The sequence below is a fragment of the Syngnathoides biaculeatus genome, chromosome 13 (assembly GCF_019802595.1).
Source record: "Syngnathoides biaculeatus isolate LvHL_M chromosome 13, ASM1980259v1, whole genome shotgun sequence".
Taxonomy (NCBI): Eukaryota; Metazoa; Chordata; class Actinopteri; order Syngnathiformes; family Syngnathidae; genus Syngnathoides; species Syngnathoides biaculeatus.
In genome coordinates, this window is record NC_084652.1 from 13,859,424 (window position 1) to 13,880,067 (window position 20,644).

Sequence of the window (20,644 nt, forward strand, 5' to 3'; positions counted from 1 at the left end):
TGTCAAATATCTTCCTAGTGCAGTAAATAAGCAGTGTGTCCACATTGTGCTGTTTTTACTGGGTGTGATTTGTTTGGACACACACACAAAAAGTCTGAGCTCTGAAAGTTCCGAGGAACTGATTTCCACAGAGCCCACTCTGGGTTTTCCAGCTAATGCTGCTCGATGTATATTTACAAACGCGACAAAAATACCAATTATTAAATGTGTTGATTTTTGCAGATTACTACTGATGCGTTTTGCTCGTCCAGCTTGGCTGAAAAAAAACTTTTGCCCTGACCAACCAGAGGATGGTAAAATGCAGACATCATCGAGAGCCAGCACTACAGCTCTGTCAGGACAATTTTGCAATCTGATTGGTTAATGATTGCTATTATAGTTTATATGATGGACCAGCACTGTTGATTCTGAAGGCCCTACGCAGATTAGATTGACATGGCAAAGGCTGAAGTCCGACAGGACAAAAAAAAAAAAAAAGAAAAAAAAACCTTATGAACATACAAATAGTGCAACACATGAAAAGCAAAAATTCTTGCCTTATCAGAAAATACTTTTATTTGGTTCGCTTACAGAGGTGTCCATTCCATGAATTTTATTGTGTGTGTCAGTGCGGTATCGTTTTAAATGGCTGGAGAAGGTTCAAGAGGTCTTGCTGCTGTAGGCCCAGCTCCTCCATGAGGGTGTTTATATATAAAACTGATGAAGGCGTCTTCAAGGCTTCGGCAACCACTGGAGACACATTGGACAACCTGCAAGAAAAGTGATACAGATACCATTTACAGGATGTTGTGAAAAGCAGTTTTGAGGCAGAATTTAATAAAAACTCTGTGATTGGTCAACACTCAAACCAGATTATAGAAGAATAAATAAAAGAATGTAAAATGTTAACTAAAAGACAAATACAGTGGTACCTTGACAGCATTCCTTTTTAGTTGAATTTAAATCATTACATTTTCCCCTCTTTTTTATTGAATCTCAAAGTATCTAACATGGCTAATTAGAAGGATGACAACGATTCCTTGTGGGGCATCTCTAATAAGACACTTGCACCTTTACTCCTGCCTCTGTCCTCCATCTCTGGCTCTGGTCTACCTGTGTGGAGTTTGGTTTATCTGTGGTTCTCCTCAGGTTCCAGGGTTGCGAAGGGGGACATCCATTATTCAACTGGCTTGAACAATAGACGGCAGACGAGCGTCGCAGCTGCTGGGTAGCGGATAGATAACCACACCGTGCCAAATTATTTATGGTCGAGAAATAGAAGCTTAGATTTGAATGGGAACTGATGAAATCATGAGGTACCACTGGCATTGAAAGAAAAGACGCCAATCAATCTAATGTGAGACGCATCCATTGGATAATGACAAATTATTACGGTGATATATTACATGGACACCAGAAGCCTTGTAGGAAGGACACTTCGGGGCCATTGTAGGGCATGAAACAATGGGTGTTGTATTAGAGAATGTGATTTTTACCAGCAGCTAATCAGAGTCCAAAAGAATGAGATGAAGCGCCCTAAATGTTCGTTATATACAGTGGGAGTCAGACAGGCAGCCAATAGCAAAACAAATAATAAATATCCCCTAAAAAGCTTTATAACTGCCCGAAGATGCCACAAGGTAGCATCAAGGCACCACTCTTGTTTAAATGAAGGTCCTTAACTCAAGTTAACATAGTACAAGATGGCCCAAAGCACCAATTTTATTGCTTTGGCCTGAGCACAAACATACAAGTTTTAGTTTTTCAGCAAACAACGAGGATGTGTTTAAAAAGAAAGCAGCAAATGTGTGGATGTTCACTACGCAAATATTAAGAAAACTGTATTGTAATCAATGTTGATGTTATTTTACAATGCAGCATTTAGATTTACACAAACTCTGTTGTTGGAAAAATTGTGAAATTCAGTTATTATACATTTGCTTTGCAATGAAGAAAATGCTTTGCTGCATTAATGAATTATAGAGCTTATATAGCAATTTGGCAGCAAACAGATCTGCACCAAAAAGAGCACTGAGCAAAAACAAAGTTATGAGAGAGGTCATGGAACTAATTCAACTCTTAACACCACCGTCTTACGCCAGTGGATAATTCACAGAGCAACATTATTTTGCTTGCAAAATGTTTGTCAAATACTAAAATAAGGTTTTATAGGTCAGCTAGGATGTTGACGTAACTTGCTTGGGTCTCATAAATCAGAGCCTCTGGAAATCAGGTGAACCATTTCCCAAGTACCAGTTTAACGCGAGTGTGTGCGTGTGTGTTCAACTTAAGAGGTGAACAGAGCTGCTTGTGTGCTTTCCGTCCTCCATCACGGATCCGGAACGGGACAATCTGGGTGAGATAAGGCCACGAAGCTTGTGTGTACTCAGATGGGAGGAGCTCGGAACTGACCGAGAACCACCGTCGCCACGAGCGCACGCAGACTCGCACGCCATATGGTGCGGACGCGACAATATCCCATGCACCGCCATCCCAGGGCACAATGCAGGCAGTAGATGACTTGCTTACTTATGCATGAAAGGCTGAATTATACAAATGATGAAAATGTCTACGATTGATAAAAATCCAAAGAGCAATTACAAGGGAGACATTTTTCCAATGGCCGCCTCTTATGCTGAAATTTAACTAAACTTCACAACCATGTGGACCCAAAAGGATTAAAAAGTTGCCTATTTTTGAGAAAATTGGTTGTCTTTTGATGGAAAAAAGAATATACAGAGATGAATGTTGGCGGCTGACTAAATAGGTTTGTGCCCCACCGTATATTTCGGGAGGAAAAAAAATACAATTACACTGTAGTAGTACTTTTTTTTTTTTAAAGGTATGAAGTAACCTTTGCAAGGATAAAAAAAAAAGTAAATCTTGGGAGAATAAACACTTTCGAAGATTTAAAAAAAAAAAAAATAAAGAAAAAAAATCACAATATTACCGAAATAGAGTTAAAAAAAAAAAAGCAAAGGCACAAAGTACCATTTTAACTTTTCAATTTTAAAAACTACAACTTTATTCCTGTCATATTACAGCTTCGATTTTGGAAAATATTCCTTTTTTTAAAAATAGGACTATTTCTTAAAACTGTAACTTTTGCTCTTGAAAATAAATAAAATCAGTAGGACTGTATTACTGTAATTAGCTATTGCGGGGAAAAAAAATTGGATGTAAAATTTAAGTGATGATATGTCATAATTATATCAGGGATTTTTACTGTCCCAAAGCTCAGGTACTGGGGAAAAAATAGTTTAATATGTTTGTTATGTTGATGCACCTTGTCCCAAATGAACTTTCCTAAATACAAGTACATAATAATTTAATGTAAATTATTTTCCCGGGCTACCAAGATACACCCAAAAGACCGCAGCTTGAGAATCAACTATTTAAGGAGAAGCCACACTTACAGATGGAGAAGCACTACGGCGATGAGCGTCCATTCAGGAGGTTTGTGGATGATGTTGGTGTTGGTAAACCTGTGGTATTATGAAACAACCCCCCCCCCAAAAAAAAAAAAAAAAAAAAAAACAAGGCAAGGTCAGTTCCAATATGACATATCACTGTCTTAGCAGGTGAAAAGCCTGAATGTCATTGCTGTATGAATGTAAAGTATATACATCCAAAATAAGTGGCATAAACATGGCTTTGCTGTACAATGTGCCATGATGTATGTCTTTTTGGCAGCTGCATGTATCCTTTCGTTTCTGTTCAGGCCTTTCAGCAGGGCCTCTCGGGAGAAAAAAAAAAGAATTCCTGGAAGCCGGACTTCTCTTAAATCACTGACACAGTGATTTAAAAGCAATCCTGTTAGAAATATCTTAAACAACCAATGGAGGTGGGAGGGGATTGGATTTGTTCGTGATTTCCATTTCTTAATTTCCCCTACACATTAGTAATACATAAACTTGTGTTTTATAGCACTTATCCTAATTAGCCTATTGTAGCTAATTTTGAGGAAGATCTGTGGTACATCCTGGACTGGTCGCCAGGTAATCACACAACACATAAACAACCAACAATTTACATTCACAGCTGCAGATAATTGTCGTCAATGAACCAAACATTCATGTTTTTGGAATGTGAGCAGCAGCCGGAGAACCTGGACAAGAACCCACACAAGCAGGGGCGAACTAATAAACTCAACACAAGAAGGTTACAACCGAGATTTGAGCTATGAACCCGCAGAATCATGAGACGCACGAGCTAGCCACTCATCCCTTTTTCTCCCCTCTAAGGCTACAACAGAAGTAATAATTAAATGGCCCTTCCCATCTCCTTTCTTTGGATGAGCCATCAGCATTGCTTTGAACAATATGGTCGCTTTGTGTTACCAGAATGAACAAGCTGTGTTGGCAAATTCGAACACAACATGTACCGTAGTTCTTCTTTTACATTTGGTCAATGACAACATGTGCTACATTAAGAACAATAACTCAAAAATCACCACATTTACTGAGGTAACAGCAGACTAAGCAGCACGGTGAACAACTGGTTAGCACATCTGCTTCACAGTTCTGAGGACCCAGGTTCGAATCGCACCTCTGCTGTCCATTTTCCCAGTGCCTGTGTGGGTTTACTCCAGGTACTCCGGTTTCCTCCTTCATCTCAAAAACATACATGGAAAGTTAATGTTGAAAGTTAGGTGTGAATATGAGTCCAAATGGTCGTTTATGTGGGCCATATGACCAGCTGGTGACGAGTTCAGGGTGTGTGCCAACCAGAGTTAGCTGGGATAGGTTCCAGCATGCTCACACTAGTCAGGATAAGCAGTTAAGAATGGAGTGACGGACAGAAGACTGTTCAACCTATCTCATTATTATCTCAATTAGCCAAGAGCACATTTGTATTGCTTGGATTTTGCAGATCATTTCATAATACAGTAAAGCTTCAGTTCTCAAACATCCCCGTTTTCGAACAAATCGGTTTTCAAACGATAATTTTGAGATTTTTTTGCTTCTGTTTTCAAACGGAACTCGGTATTCGAACGCCTTCGACAATTTTTTGCGCGCGGCCAGACCAGCTGACCCACGACACACTTTGTTCTGAATTCCCACGCTGCCGAAAAAACCTGGAAATAACATAATATGCACGGCACAAGCAGCTGACCCACCCACGATGCGTTTTGCATCAGTTGCTGCTGTGAAACATGAATGCGTCCCGGTGGAGCCGCGTCGTGCGTGTGTGTATTGCACTCACCTGAATGTCCTGACGAGGTTGTTGAGGTCACTGGTGATATCACTCAAGGTAAGACTCAGCGGACCCACAATGTTCCTGAGACTGCACATTAAGAAAGACAGAAATGACTACAAACCACAAAACATAACCAAAACAGTCTCTTGATAATTAGGTGTCAAGAGTATACAGAGTACAGAAATACTTCATATTTCTGCTGCTTCTTCATTGGCACACATTATCATAACCTGAGATATGCTCAGAGACCAAAACATAACCTCCTACCCTGATTAGTTAATGGGCGTTCACATATGGAAACAACGGTGGTAATGGACACACAGAAAGACAGCTGTTTGGATTGCAATGCGTGAATAGAATCAGGAAGATTGTAGTCACACACACCAGCTGGCCAGTTTCTCCACCGTAATTCTCTTCTGGATGAGATGCTGAGCTTTGGAGTCAACCAGCGGCAGAGACGGAGAGTCACTTGTGCTTTGGTCCTGGGTGGTTTCCTGGTGGGACAAACAAACATGACACATTTTTGAACATAGTGTTTTGAAATGTGTTGCTGATTAAAGTATGAGGGAAATCGGCTACATTGGTAGCCACAAGTGCTACCAATGTATTTATTGAGCGGCCCCTTGTGGCCAATAAGTTTCACACTCTTTACTCACCTCATTTCCATTCATCTTTTCTTCGTCCTCAGCCACAATCCAGGTGCCTTTGTAAAACTCTCTGACCTTGAGCACCATCTGCTGGGTTTCCCTTTTGAGGGTCTCATAGTCCGGAGCTGGCAATAAGGCTCTCCTCTCCTCCTCTCCTCCACTTCCCTCAGTCACATCATCCTCAAGGTCATCTTCATCCAATTCCTCTTCCTCTTCTTTCATGTAGATTGAGGGAGGGTCAAGCGTACAATCAGCACCATGCAGGAATTTAATGCTCTCTTCTGTGAGCCAATCGTTCAGTGTCACTCTTAAGGATTCAAGTAGAGACTGTCCAATCAGGTTGTGTTTTGTCGCTGGACCGTGGTTCTTGAGAAGACTCCGGAGACCTGTCGCCCCTCGCTTGCTCATCCCCACCTGGATGATATTGAGGCTGGGCACGCTGTCTGCATTCAACACGACAAGATCCTGGCGATTTTGTGAACTGCTTTCTCTTTGGTGAGTTGATTCAATCAGAGGTGGAGTGGTTGCGGGAGCTGTGAGGTCTTCCTGAGGTTGTGTTGCAGCATGGAGGCTGCATGACTTCAGTTTATCCATCACCTCGTCCACTTTGGCTTCCTCAGGCACTTCTTCGTGGACTGTTCCATTTGCAAAAGACTCATCACGAGTCATTTTGACTTCCTTTTCTAACTTCTGGTTTTGTCTGCTTTCACCCTTTCTCCTTTCTGCCTGCGGGCGTCTAACTCCTTCACCTTCATTTTTACGTTTTGGCCGGTCACCCCAGTGCACCCTGGGTCTCTGTTCCCTGGAAACCACGCTGGAAATGAAGTCCTGCTCCCGTTCGTCATCGCTGCTGTCGCTGTGGCCGGCTGTGAAGGAACGGTCCTGATGGTCCTCAGGTTGAGTATTCAGTGGTTGCTCAATGTCATCCTCCTGTAGGCATTTCGGTGTCAGACATACCTCCTCACCAGAACTTCCGCTGGACACAAGGGTTTATATTTGCATGGTTATTTACAGTATTTCACGACAGTCTCACAATTTTGTAAATACAGTGGTGTTTCATGTAACGTAACATTCTTGTAGTTTGAAAATTTGTATCTCAAATTGTCTTTTCATATTGAAAGTACTGGAAATGTAACAAATATATATATATTGTTGTAATGTCTATAACATTTTACAGATTGTTCATTAAAAAAAAATAACCAGAATTAAACTGAATAAATCTGTTTTTGATACGCTGCATCAATTGAATGGCCATTGTGCCGCTACATTTACTGTGTTCGCTTTGTCCACCTGGGTTCAGTATAAATAGAAGATGGGTATAATGGTCACTGAAATGTCTCCCCTCTTCTCTCAGGTCATCAGTACGGCACTAATACTATTCTCTCTTTGCAATCGATAATGTACTGTTATGTATATATTGTTGGTTTCATGTGTTGCTACTCTGTGTTCAATCATCTGCTTAGAGGGTTAAAGCACTGAAAGGCAAAGCTATGTGATTTTTTTTTAAATACATAAGGTATAATTATTTTGGGGTTTTTTTTTGTTTGGTTTGACAGTAAACTTCAACTTCAGTCATAAACAGCCCGAAGCCTGGCTTGTTGATTAATTTTTCATGATTTGCCAAGTGCTCTTTTTTTTCCTGATGTGAGTTTAATTGATTACCCTGTCACCATGTCGTGCCAGTTTCTCAAGTTCAGGCTTGCAAGTCAAAGCACAACCCCCCCCCCCAAAAAAAAAAAACCTTGTATCTCAAGCCACCCCTGTTTTTCTTTTCATGGGAAAACACTGATGAAAGGACACTCAGTGTACAGTATAACTTTGCAGATGTAATACTTTGACATACCTGTTCCCCATTCATACCTGACACCTTGTGACACTCATGAGTCACAGGAAACCAGGGAGAGAAAATGACTTTATACTTTCCTTTGCTGTCAGCAGTTTAGACATTAACAGCAGTGTGTTGCATTATTTTTGGGGACTTTGTCCCATGAAAAAAATGTACAATGACAAAAATGTAAGGGGCAACTCACCTTAATGAGATAGCGTTAAGGAAAAACATACTGTAAAAGAACATCATCAGTGGAGCAAATACATACATGTTGCCTTTCTTCTTCAGCTTGATTTCTGGAGGTCTGAAAGATAACCCAATGATTTCCACTTTATCATTGCACACATTTATAGATAGGAGAAAAAACTGTGGCCACAATATACATATAAGATGCACACAATATATTATTTTATGGCCACAAAATATTAAATTGTGGTCATGAAATCCGGTAACAAGCGGACAAAATAATAATTGGTTAGGTTTACTATCATTCTCAATCTCATACCTTGGACATCGTAAAATAGATAGATCCTTTTCTAGAAACTAATTTTCCATCATAGTAAAAACTAGAAGTGCTAACCCGTTATGTCAACCTTTGTGATTAAATACTGACAATCAATCAATAAAACCATGTCTTTATTCTCGTGATATAACGGTTGCTTTTTAGTGTGCATTTCAAAATGCTAAGTCATACTTGTTTTTCAAATTGGAGAATTCCAAATTTACCTTTCATCGTGCCGAAGCCAAAGAGGGGTCTTTGATATCTGCAGCTCAAATTCTTTGGATGCTTTATAGCAAAAGTTACTGCAAAAAGACTACAAAAAAAGAAAGGCAAAAAAAAAAAGTAAGCCTGCAATCCATCTTTCGTGTTCTATTCTGTTTTGTCAAATGCAGCACTACTCACCTTACGCTCTGTTATGTCATATACCTTATTGGTCTTCGTTGAGATTTTGTATTGTTGCTTTGGGATCTGCAAGGTAAAAAAATAATTAAAAAAAAAACATAGTCTGAGAAAGGAGGATCCATACAGTACATCGGTGGTGCACACTAATAAAGGTGTAATGAATGAATGCAGATACCTTTTCCAATTTATTTGAACACAAAGGATAACCACACAATTTAGTGATGAATCTTTCCTCCACAACATCTTTGTAATTAGCAGTGGTGATTAACTTGGCCTGTAAAGTGAAAACAGTAACATGTGAAGAAATACCAATGATGTCGATCTCCTCCATTAAGGTCTAAAGACCTTGGGACTGTGGAATAGTTACTCTTGACTTTAAAGTGGAGGTAAGAGGCAAGAAAAGTTTCCTAAACTCACACAGTCGAGCAAGAAGTCATCAGACACGCGGTCTTCAAGAAAAGTTTCCTAAACTCACACAGTCGAGCAGGAAGTCATCAGACACGCGGTCTTCTATGAGACGCTCCACCACCTGGTGGGCTCTTTTCTCCAGTTCCAGTCTCTCCCTCAGCGTCTCCCGGATCACCTCTCTCCTGACAAATACGCGCACGAAAAGCACAGTAACAGCTGAACAAAACAACAACACAGCATATACTGTAGATGTTAGCACAGTGATTCTCACCACTGAATTACCCAATTTCGGTTAATCGGTCCAAAAACTATAATGTACTGCAAGTAATAGCTCTTGGTAGTCTATATATGCGAGCAAGGTATGATTTATATTACTTATATACATGACAAGCACACATTGTGGAGAATACCTTGCCTTTTGCGAGGCCAAAAAGTATGAGCTTGCGTTAAAGGAAAAAAAAGCCCCTGATTTTAAAGCAAAAACTGAAAAACATACATGCAAGGTATTTTCTTAGCCGTTCTCAATTTAGCTTTGTTACCATTTGTATTTTAGCTAAATATCTAAATAGAAGCACCATGTAATTTAACTGTTTATTGCCAATTTATCAAAACAGGTATTGCATAGAATTGACAATTAAAGAACCGCATACATTCTTTTTTATTTAAAGATATCAACTACGTCTCTTGGGTGGAAAAAAAGGGTAAACTAGTTAGTATTAGAGTAAAAAGCCTTGATAAACACCTCCTTGCTTCTGCTTCGGCACTTAGCTGCTTTGCGTGTTTTCCACCTGTCACGACAAACACACAATACACTGAAGTAGAGTGAAAGAAAAACAAACAATTCTTCAAAATAAACTCTCAAATGACCATTTTTAGGCGCTTTAGAGGAAACTTGTCTTTCCCCGGCCTCCATGTTGTTTCCTTGCGTGCGTTTTGACCTTTGATCCATGACGACACGAATCGACGGCGAGCCAGTGGAGCCCAATTTCAACCAAGGAGTCTTCACAAACTGACGTGGTCTGTACTTATTCCCTTCAGGTAAAGTTTGTTTCATTTTACTCGTTCTACACTAACTACACTATTAGTCATACATGTTTGTATTCGAAAGTGTGATTAGAAAGCTTTGAGGTTTTTCAGGAGATATTACAAATGCTTGTAGTGGCTAATCTCATAGCTACTAGCACTGACTATTTACAGTGACTGGTGTACTGTAGTATTAATTTCTTTAATTTCAATATATATGATGAGCTCAAGCACATTTTCACTAAAGTGTTAAATCGTTGTTTTAGGAATTGTCGTGTGAAGACAAACGGAATGGCTCTGGATGGATTCAGTGATGTGGTGCAGAGATGTGTGAGTCTAACTGGGACAATATTTGACTAAAATCTCGCATTTTCATTATATATGAGTAAGGAGGTGTGTTCCATAATCTAGTTCAGTGATAACCAACCTTATCTGAGCCAAGCATCTTATATTTGACGTTTAAAAAAAAAAAAAAAAAAGCACATGGCACATCATCAAAGTAAAATGTCACAGTACTGTAACAATGAAGAAAACTTTGTGTGAATTTTTAAATACTATGATATCCTACTTTTTTAATTGCACATCTAAAAACATGATCATTTCATTTAATGAATTTCCTCTTTGACAACACTACTACAGATTCCTTTTAACTGCATGCTTCGACATGAGAAAAATCCTTCTTTTCTCTATCAGTCTCTAAATAGACAGAATGGTAATTATTGATTAAGGTACCTGCCTCACACAAAATTAGGAGTTTGAATCGTAATTTAAAATATTGAATCCAATGTGAAATCGAGGACATAAAAGCAATTGTATGGCATTGGAGAAGATGATAGCAATTATGAAACATCCAACAGCTTCCGTACACCTTAGTATATGTTCCATCTTACATTATAGTGGCTGGAAGTATCAAATAAACTTCAGGAGCGAGGCATCCATCAGGAACTTTTTCTGTCCCATTATTTGATCCATCCATCAGGAATTATTTCTGTCCCTTTATTAGTACAAATGCATCTCTTTGTGGCTTATTTTAGTCTACTGTACAGGAGATGGTGTTCACCTGTTTTTGCCTCTCATCTAGCAAGCCCTCCCAGCTGACAGCTACACCCCTGAAGATCACAAACTCTTCATGACTGCTGGTTGTTCGTGCATCGAGGAGGGAAATAGTGCTCAAGTGCTCAGTATTGTGTTGGATGATACAAATCAGGTACACGATGTGTGTTCCAGACTCACACAGAATAGATGAAAATCTGCAAAGACCATAAAAAAATAACTTTTACCCCTCCTAGTATAATTTTTAAAACCTTTTTATAGTGTCCCTTACTCTCTCGCTGTCAAGAAGTGGGAGAGGATCGTATAACATCACTTTGAGGAAACAAGAAAATAACACTCTTGCGTCTCTAAATAGGGGACAAAGCGTTCTTGCTTGAAGTTGAAGTTTACTCTAAATCTGACATAAACCAATGAGATTGAAACGTATATTTAAGCACCAAAATGTTCAACCAAACCATTAATGGAACATTAGCGTAATACTAACATAGAATGTGAAATGCTTTAGTCAGAGTAACAAAAATGAGCATAGATGTTTCAGCAATTATGCAACATCAAACAACTGCTACTTAATCACATGGAGCAGCAACACAGAAAAAGAAGAGAACGATACTCACAGCCATATAATTTCTTTGATCTGTGGGAACTATTATTCAACCACCCATTTTCTTTCTTCTCCTCTATGCGGAGGAGCAGAAGCTTGACTCTGAGCCCATACTGGATCACCAACCTTCTCACCCTGTCTCTAAGGGAGAGCCGAGACACCCTACAGAGGAAATTAGGGAGCTTCTCTGCATTTTTGTTCTTGCACTACCGTTACAGCGCATGCTTTCCAGGAGAAGTCGGTGTACCCTGGCACATTACGGCTCAAATTGGTAACATACTGAAGGTGCAGAACTGTACATTTGGACTTGGCTGTATACTGCAAAAACCTATAAAAACGATCACTTAAAATCCACCACGTAGTGTCGGAGCACACGACAAACCTAGATATAGCAAGGGCTCGCTGTACTGGCCAGTGACCAACAGTTAAGAATGTAAATGTTTGTCCCCGTTTAGGACATGGTGAGGTGCATGGGGTGGAACCTGCTGCCTCCTCTGGTTCAAGTTCTATTGCAGAAGGAAGACAAGAACCTTCCTCACTGTCAGGCTATTTTCAATCATCTAATAGAGGTTATTGGATATTATATCATGATTTTTTTTTGTTTGTTCTTGCAGAAGGGTTGTTGATTTTAGTGGTTTAGATTTTGTTCTTTTTTTTAGACTTGCAGGCCTAAAGAGTTGCTGATTGGCCTATTGGAGCAGTTAGAGCAGGAGGAACCAATTATCATAGCGGAGACCCTCAGTCTGCTATTGAAGCCTTTGCAGAAAGGTTAGGAATGACATCATTCAGATGTGGGTACTTAACATTAGACAAATCTCCCCCCAAAAAAAGAAAAAGTCACAAAAAGTAGCGTACACAATTATCTTGCACACAGTCACGTTTCACTTTTTAAGTTTTTATTTGTGGAACCTCCCATATTTTTTGCAGAAAAACTAACTAATTCACATTATTTTAATATCTCTGAAATACCATAAGATACCACAAGATATTGCCAAAGTCCCTGTATATATAAGAATCCAGTAAAGTTCTTCAGAGAAAATGATAACAGTTCAGCTGAGACAGACGTTGTATGTTGGGGAAGAACATTTAGCCTGGGTTGTTAGTAGTGAGTCTTCATTGAATGTATACACTTAGAGTGGATTTGTTTCTGTATCAGCCATTTGATTTTAAGACCAGGCGCCACGGTGGAACAGCTGGAAAGCGTTAGCCTCACAGTTCTGAGGTCCCGGGGTTCAATCCGGGACCCACCTGTGTGAAGTTTGCATGTTCTCCCCGTGCCTGCGTGGGGTTTCTTCGGGCACTCCGGTTTCCTCCCACATCCCCAAAACATGCAACATTAATTGGATACTGTAAATTGCCCTTAGGGGTGATTGTGACTGTCTCCATGCGCCCTGCGATTGGCTGGCAACCAGTTAAGGGTGTACCCCGCCTCCAGCCCATTGACAGCTGGGATAGGCTCCAGCACCCCCCGTGACCCTTGTGAGGATAAGCGGTTAAGAAAATGGATGGGTGGATTTTAAAAGTAATGTATGTTGAGTTTAGGACTGTCACTCATCTTTTGACATTCAATTATTTCATCGAATAATCGTTGCCCCAAACAAAATAAGTTATTTTTAAAATAATTACTCACATTGATTTTATTCTCATTTATGAGGAATGGACTTCTATCATTTAACTGCACACATTGGTACTGAGCGTATGGTTATATAAGGACGGAAATACGGGAGAAGCTTGTTCATAATGCTTTTGCTTTAATTTGCGGTGGCACACTATTGTTCTGTGGTGTTTCACTACGGTGTGTCTTGATGTGTGTAGTGTTGCAGCGTCTGGGCAGCCATAAGGCGTCATCTGTGGGCATGGCCTTGTCCTCCGCCTTGGAGCAGGTGGCAAAACTCCCAATCCCTCAGACCAAGCAGCAACAGGAAAACGACATCTTCTTGCTTAGCCGTTGCTGCACTGACTTGACGAACTTCGTCAAGCCCTTCATCCAAGAGGCTCAACGTAAGCTCTGTATTAGCGACTGCAAACTGAGTGAAAGCGCTAAAGAGTCGGCCAATCACGACTGGGTGCTACTGGGTCAAGAAGAGCTGAGGACTGAACTTCTGAAATTGTAAGTGACAAATGATGAATTGTGTCAATCCCTTATACCGATTCCATGATGTTTCTCCCTTTGCAGCTGTATGAGTTCCTTGAACGGTCCTCTTCTGGAGGTGCAACTCAACGATCCAGACACTTTGGCTTCTCTTTGTCCTCTGAGGGACTTTGCCACAGAGATTTTGGTATGACAATCTCTGACGTTATTTAAAGAGCTATCCACCCATTTTCTATAGCATTTTCCCTCATTAGGGCCATGGATTATCTGGAGTTTATCCCAGATGACTGGGTGAGACGCGAGTGTTCTCCACCTAATCTCGGGACACGCTTGGATAAACAATCACACTCACCAAAGGACGATAAAAGTCTCAACTGGTGCTAACATGCATGCTTTTGGATTATGGGAGGAAGTCACTGCACCTGCAGAAATTCCACACAAAAATTACTCACATGAATAATACTCTTCTTTAGATTCTAATGTCTCCATTATTTGCAGCACAGAAAGGCAGCTGTGTTTGGCTCCTACCTGACGGGCTTTCATGAGGATGAGCGGCATCAAAAATGGATGAACTTTGCAGCTGCGTGTGTGTCTTGCAGAACAATCTCAACGCTATCGGGGAGTCCACGCCGGGCCTCGTGTATCAGCTTCTGTCCAAGAGGAGAGAGGCGACAGGCTTTCTAGAGGAGGACGTGCGCTATCCCAAAGACTCCCTGGCCAGCTTGGCGTATCTGGTGTTTGTTCATCACCTGGCCGCTGACACCTTCCCCTGTGTCTTTAAGTAAGACAACTCTTAAGATCGCCAAGGTTTTTACTCCTGATACAGGAAGCCGTGAACAAATGGCATTAAAAGAGCTCCTTGGAGCGACAGCTTTGTTGATCCGACAGCTTTAGTCAACTATTAGGATTTGTTTTATTCAAAGTCCGTGTTAAGTCAAAATAGCGTTTCAATTTGACACATTATTTGAATGTTGTTAACAACCTTCCAAATTTCAATGATTGTAAAATATTTGCAAGTACGTTATATAAAAGGAGGCTCAAAATTGTGAAAAATCAAGATATTGATGGGCTGAAATGTGTCACATGGAACTGATTTTGAATTTACAAACTCAGTTTGGAAAACAAATTGGATTTGTATTAACTGAAGTCCAATAAGGCGGTACGGCGGATCAGCCGGTAAAGCGTTGGCCTCAAAGTTCTGAGGTCCCGGGTTCAATCACGGCCCCCCCACCTGTATGGAGTTCGCATGTTCTCCGTGCCTGCGTGGGTTTCCTCCGGGCACTTCGATTTCCTCCCACATTCCAAAAACATGCAACATTAATTGGACACCCGAAATTGTCCCTAGGAGTGATTGTGATTGTTTGTCGCTATGTGTCCTGCGATTGGCAGTTCAGGGTGTGTGCATTAATCAATTGTAGTCCAGCCTTTGGGTGGCTGTTGTCCATTTTTGGACTTTCATGTATTTAACCAAAGACAAAAACCAAAGCATGATTTTTTTTTCATGATTATTATTATTATTTTTTTAAATACAAGCTGAATAATGTCCTGCTAATGTCCAAAAGAAAACGGACAGCCGATGCATAAGGGATGTACAGTACACAAAATAATTTAAAACCATGCTGTTTGTATCAAGATGTGCTATTTCTACCCGTACGTGCCAGTAAACTCTGAGACATGGAGTTTAATGGCTAGAAAAAAAAACTATACGAACATTATGTTCTTTCCTATATTTTAAAGGAATTAGCTTTTAACTCTTTCTGACCATATAATGCATTCCACAAAGGTTAAGGAAGGATTGTGTAAAGGTTCTAACACTGTTAGAACATTTGACTTTCCGGGAAAAAAACGTTAAGTCACTTTCAAGTTTATTGAACTTCAGTTAATAAAAATTCAAGTTTTTCAAATTCTGCTCCTAAATTCAAATGCAATTCCGGGTGGCACATATTCCAGCCCATAGTTATTTTCTCATTGGACCTTTTTTTTGTTTTTATAACTCCTTGACATGCGGACTCGTGGCCAATAAAGAGGTGCCACAACATCCCGAACCCCCGGTCCACTCACTGGGTGTCAAGTCGGTGTTTGTTAAAAAAAAGTTAATGTTGGGGGGGGTGGTCTTGCATCTGTGCAGCTATGACTGACGAAGCACTCTATAGCAACAACGCCAGGGCAAAGCCCATGGCTGTCAACTAGGACTTTGAAAAAAACCCTCAAAAAAATCTCACTCCTTGCACATCAGATCTTCAGATCTCTGAATTCTCTGTACGGATTTTTTTTTTTTTTTTTGTAGTAACTTATCTCAGTAATGGTCACAGTTTCACTTAGTTTTACATCACAGAAGAAAGTGATAGTAAAAGTTATTTTACAGTTTTATAAAGTACAAATACAACAGGGTACATCAAAAGTGGTGTTGAATATATTTACAGTTAAGAGAACACCTCCCCCCCTCCAAAAACACAAATAACAATCCTCACTGAAAAAAAATTAAGACTAAAATTTGCTGAAATGCGTACAGTCATCGGGGAAATTGTTTTTGTGACAATTCTGTGTTTTTCATTCTTTGACAAAAAAGCTCCACAGTTTTGTCTTTACAAAAAAACCTCAAAAAAGATGTCCTGAACCTGTAAAGATAAGGTGAAGGCAGTATTCCTGCAATGTATTGATCATGAATATGTTGTAAAGCTGCTAGACTGTGGTGCTATTAAAAGTACTATAGGCGTAAATTGTGCCCATGCTAACAATGCTTTCCCTGTCTTGCAGTCCGGTGTTCTGCCTTCAATGTAATATGGATCATGTAGACCTTCTGCTGTCTAGGTAAAATTATTCCACCCCCTCTGAAATCCCGTTGCGCCATTTTCTGTTGAAAATATCTTTCCACATCTGGTGTTACAAAATTTATTTTTATTTGTACATGAGGGAGCACAGAGTACTTACTCATGCTTTGCAGTTTGACTTATAAAATAACTTTGTTTTCTTTATCGCATGATGCCTCGGTCATTTTTAACTTACTGCCACAAGATACTTAAAAAAATAAAAGTACAGTCCTCCTCCAAATGATTGGAATAACAAGGTCAATTCCTTTCATTTTGTTGTATCCTAAAGATATTTGGGTTTCATATCAAAAGATAATTGACACAAATTCAGAATTCCAGCTTTCATTTCATGTTGTTTACATCTAGTGTGTAAAAAAAAAAAAAAAACTCAGGATGGCGCACGTTTTGCTTGAAGCCACCACCTTTTTGAGTGAGCAGAAGTACTGGAATAGACATTAAATGGAGTTAAAGTGCATAACATTTAATATTTGGCGGCATAACCATTACTTGCACTAACTGCATGCTGCCTCCGACACATTGACTTCACCAGTCTGTTGCATTCTTCATTTAAAATGCTTTTCCGGGGGAGTTGACTGCAGCCTCTTTCAGGTCTTGTTTGTTTCTGGGTGTTTCTCTCTTCAGTCTCCTCTTCAGGAGGTAATATCCATGCTCTATTGGGTTGTGGTCCGGTGATTGACTTAGCCAGTCTAAAACCTCCACTTTTTCCTCTGATGACATCTTTGTTGAGTTGGTAATGTGTTGGTAATGTGTTTTGGGTCATGTTGCATGAAGCTTCTCCCAATTAGTTTGGATGTATTTCAAACTGCACAGGTCAGTGAAGGTATCGCATACAGGGTCAAACATCCAAAACTCCACAGGTGAGACCGGGTTTGACCCTGAGTCCTCAGAACTGTGAGGTAGACTTGCTAAACAGTCAGCTGTTCAGCGTGCCACCCATCAGCAACATAATGGGGAAAACATTTTTCATCTGAACTGGTTCATTTTTGGGCAGTGAACAACTTAAATACCTGGCGTAGGAAAGGAATTGTCCAATACTGATCTTTCATTGTGATTTATTGATTTATCATCAGGCTGCATATTCCCACTCCTGAGATACACCACTAATACAAATTACTGTATTGATATCATGTGGCTCTTGTCCTTATTATCTCTTGACATCATTTTGTTATTTTCAGAAGTGAAGAAGCCAGGATTCAGAAAGGACTGGTAAATATTTTTAGTGAAAGAGTCAGTAGTAAATCCACGTGTCGAATATGCACAAATAAAAGGACTGCTGTGTTCTGTATGCTGTTCAACAGGAGCTTTATGAAAATTGTCTTGTTCGTGTGGAGGATAACAGTCTGCCTTCAGAACTACTACAAATTAAAACATTCCTCACCGTACCTCAGGTAAACTTTCATCGGAGCCTTTTTAAAAAGAAATATTTAAACAATATGCAGATGTAATTGTCCTTTGCTGGGGACACTACATGCCAGTAATTGTTTGTCTATTTGTTTGTAGAACTTAACCAAGGTCATGAGTGTCTGTCCAAGACATGATTTGGTAAGTGGATCTTTTCCACACCCTCAGCCATTTCATTTGGTACACCGGCAGCTTTAAAGAAATCCACTACAAGAGCTTTATCAAATATTGAGCAATACTGTATAGCAATGCTGAAATGTCATGTTTTTGTGATGTAAACAACTGAATGTCATATCCTGGTTGTGTCTTATGGATTAATATGAATTCAATGCTGTTCAATCACAGAGATCCAAAGGTTTGAAGGTGTTCCAGCTGAGCATTGAGAAGTTCAATACTGAGGCCAAGTACAATTTTTTCAAGTAGGTACCACCTCACAGCCTTTTAAAGTGACTACAATGTATTGTGAAATGTATTTGGAAAGTATTCACAAAGCATAACATTAGCGAGGGAAAAAATGCCAGCATAAACTTGAGAAAAGTGAAGCGCTGTGAGTGCTAACTTATGTCTTAACCAGTCGCTTCATTTCAGGTTCATGCTGAAGATGAGTAATCACTCCGGCGTAGAAGGCTACGTCATCAAAAATATAAGAAGTCAGATCGACTTTGCCCTACGAGTGAGGCTGCTTTTTACCGTCATGGCGAGTGCCATTTGGTGTTCCTTCTCTCATCACGTTTATCTTTGTGCATGTTTGCAGCCTGGCAACAGTAACATCTGGTTTGAGGGGGTTCACCTGCTCCCTCTCCTGCGATTGGTCTTCACACTCCCAGACGGCCCGGAGACCGATCTCCTCCAGTATCTGGACAGGTGAGGTCCATGAATTAGTACCGTCCTCATTTGTAAGACTTTAGCGTACTGTACTAGTAACCTTTCATCACTCATGTGTTTATAATTTTATGTCTCAAAAGTGTCATCATAGGGCAGCTCCAACAACCAGAGACAAATCCCTTGTGTGTTTTTGACAGACTTGGGAAATGATGATTCTGATAGTCTGATGTGTATCGTTGTTTAGTCTTAATTTATCCTGTAGATCACAATTGTAGTTATTTCATTTTATGTCCATTCCATATGTGTCATTGCTTACTCACTTACTGGGCTGAATTTTAATTTCATACTCCACCTTTTTTGTGCGTGTTGTTTTCCACCAGGGTCATGGAGGCTCTGAACCTGCTGCGTTACCTCGTGATAAGAGACAAAGTGACAGAGAACAGGGTGAGTTTCATTCCGGATTATATTGTGTGACTCGTATCTCCACATTAGGCTTTTTACACCATCACCCAAAAAAAAAAATACTTGGCTCTCCCAATGACCACCATCACGACACACCTTAAAAGACAGTAGCGTACATGGCCGCTCTTCATCAGAAACATTCAATATTGTAACCCACTGTAACATTATGTAATTTAAACATTAACACAGGCCCAGATGTAGGAAAATAAAAACTAAACAATGTAAACACTGTATCATATATAAAGGTTAAATGAACATTTTACCTATATACTGTGTATTTTTTTTTAAACAAAATTCTCAGGAAATAATTCTTTTGCATACCGCTAGAGCGAGGCCGCATAGCACTAGTATCACATTTTACCAATCTCTGGTTTAAATGGTCTAAAAAGTAATTCTTAAGTTCCACACCATATAATAATAAATGTGCATTAGTGCATACAAAAATTTTACATGCTAGTAGTGACTCCATTTGTCTCACGTTATGTATCGATCTTTCAGACTGGAATCTGGACAGAGCTGCATAAAATTGAAGATGCGTTCATGAAGCCTCTGCGTGTTGGACTTAACATGTCTAGAGCCCACTATGAGAGAGAGCTCAGCAGCACCTTGGAGAAGAACAAGGGAAATGTCAAAGGTCAGTTCAAGAGACATACTTATTACGCTGTTATTAATAAAGGTGCTGCCATTAGGATGATCATTTTACCTTTTTCTCCACAGAGACACCTGTGATTTCCGTATCTGTTGGTGATGAGAAGCTGCCGAACATGACGTCAGAGTCTCAGATTCAGGTGAGTGGTTACGTGTTACATTTTGTTGTAATTGAACGCGAGTATTGTGATGATGTTATTGTAATTCATGTTTCCCGAAAGGCTCTCCATTCGGCCCTGCACACCTTTGACATGATGGAGAGTGTACTGGTACGAATAGAGGAGCTCACAGAGGTAGAGAGCCCCATCTAGACTTCAGCATCACTTTAATTTATGCAGTTTGTCTCATTTTTTTTTCCCAAGCAAGTCTACTAAACTTTTCTATACAGCAGTACTCTTTGTACTGAAAGTAATGTTTTTCTATATTAAATTATTGTCATATGGAACAATTTTGAAAGCGTTACTCAATGTGTATGTCACACCAGGGGTGGGCAAAACTTTGAGATCAATGGCAACATAAAATTTAATATGAACAGACAGGGCAGCTCATTTGTAGGAAAAGAAAAGCATTGCAAAATATGTAAAATTCCTGTTCATTTTTAATACTAGACACTTACTGGAGTCTTATTATAAAGTTGTATTTTGTTACTATTCATTTAATTTGAGATAAATGGTTACGTTTTTTTTTTTTTTTTTTACTATTCGTTTTTAGAAGAGACTGACTTCAGTTTTATTATCTATCAA

At 39.7% G+C, this 20,644-nt stretch overlaps 2 protein-coding genes across 4 annotated transcripts; one reads left to right on the forward strand and one right to left on the reverse strand.

Moving 5' to 3' along the window:
• Nucleotides 1–538: 538 nt before the first annotated feature.
• rpap2 (RNA polymerase II associated protein 2) lies at nucleotides 539–9,958 on the reverse strand. Of its 2 annotated transcripts, none has more exons than XM_061839331.1 (12): nucleotides 9,833–9,958; nucleotides 9,708–9,753; nucleotides 9,033–9,144; nucleotides 8,733–8,831; nucleotides 8,558–8,623; nucleotides 8,380–8,468; nucleotides 7,922–7,957; nucleotides 5,835–6,801; nucleotides 5,563–5,672; nucleotides 5,185–5,265; nucleotides 3,396–3,464; nucleotides 539–749 (listed from the first exon to the last, which is right to left on the reverse strand). In XM_061839331.1, the coding sequence occupies exons 1-12, from the start codon at nucleotides 9,912–9,914 to the stop codon at nucleotides 605–607; spliced, it is 1,902 nt and encodes a 633-aa protein (XP_061695315.1). In that variant the 5' UTR covers nucleotides 9,915–9,958; the 3' UTR covers nucleotides 539–604. The 2 variants fall into 2 exon arrangements, with proteins under 2 accessions (XP_061695315.1, XP_061695314.1); XM_061839330.1 differs by having other exon boundaries at nucleotides 9,033–9,147; nucleotides 9,833–9,920.
• On the forward strand, nucleotides 9,929–20,349 carry glmna (glomulin, FKBP associated protein a). 2 transcript variants are annotated; one of them, XM_061839333.1, is made up of 19 exons: nucleotides 9,929–10,003; nucleotides 10,255–10,318; nucleotides 11,074–11,195; nucleotides 12,098–12,211; nucleotides 12,302–12,410; nucleotides 13,458–13,752; nucleotides 13,819–13,921; nucleotides 14,334–14,515; nucleotides 16,492–16,545; nucleotides 17,741–17,771; nucleotides 17,864–17,953; nucleotides 18,066–18,107; nucleotides 18,312–18,385; nucleotides 18,555–18,639; nucleotides 18,721–18,830; nucleotides 19,172–19,235; nucleotides 19,752–19,887; nucleotides 19,971–20,041; nucleotides 20,123–20,349. In XM_061839333.1, the coding sequence occupies exons 2-19, from the start codon at nucleotides 10,315–10,317 to the stop codon at nucleotides 20,210–20,212; spliced, it is 1,776 nt and encodes a 591-aa protein (XP_061695317.1). In that variant the 5' UTR covers nucleotides 9,929–10,003; nucleotides 10,255–10,314; the 3' UTR covers nucleotides 20,213–20,349. The 2 variants fall into 2 exon arrangements, with proteins under 2 accessions (XP_061695317.1, XP_061695316.1); XM_061839332.1 differs by having other exon boundaries at nucleotides 9,933–10,003; nucleotides 11,070–11,195.
• The last annotated feature ends 295 nt before the right edge of the window (nucleotides 20,350–20,644 follow it).

Bases quoted from the DNA above. Each gene is read 5' to 3' on its own strand.
- rpap2 (XM_061839330.1), bottom strand. From the start codon at position 9,914: ATGGATCAAAGGTCAAAACGCACGCAAGGAAACAACATGGAGGCCGGG. The intron at 7,958-8,379 runs GTAAATTTGGAA...GTTATCTTTCAG, and splicing joins TGGCTTCGGCACGATGAAAG to ACCTCCAGAAATCAAGCTGA. The intron at 3,465-5,184 runs GTGAGTGCAATA...ATAATACCACAG, and splicing joins AACCTCGTCAGGACATTCAG to GTTTACCAACACCAACATCA.
- glmna (XM_061839332.1), top strand. From the start codon at position 10,280: ATGGCTCTGGATGGATTCAGTGATGTGGTGCAGAGATGT. The intron at 11,196-12,097 runs GTACACGATGTG...GTCCCCGTTTAG, and splicing joins TGTTGGATGATACAAATCAG to GACATGGTGAGGTGCATGGG. The intron at 19,888-19,970 runs GTCAGTTCAAGA...TTTTCTCCACAG, and splicing joins GAACAAGGGAAATGTCAAAG to AGACACCTGTGATTTCCGTA.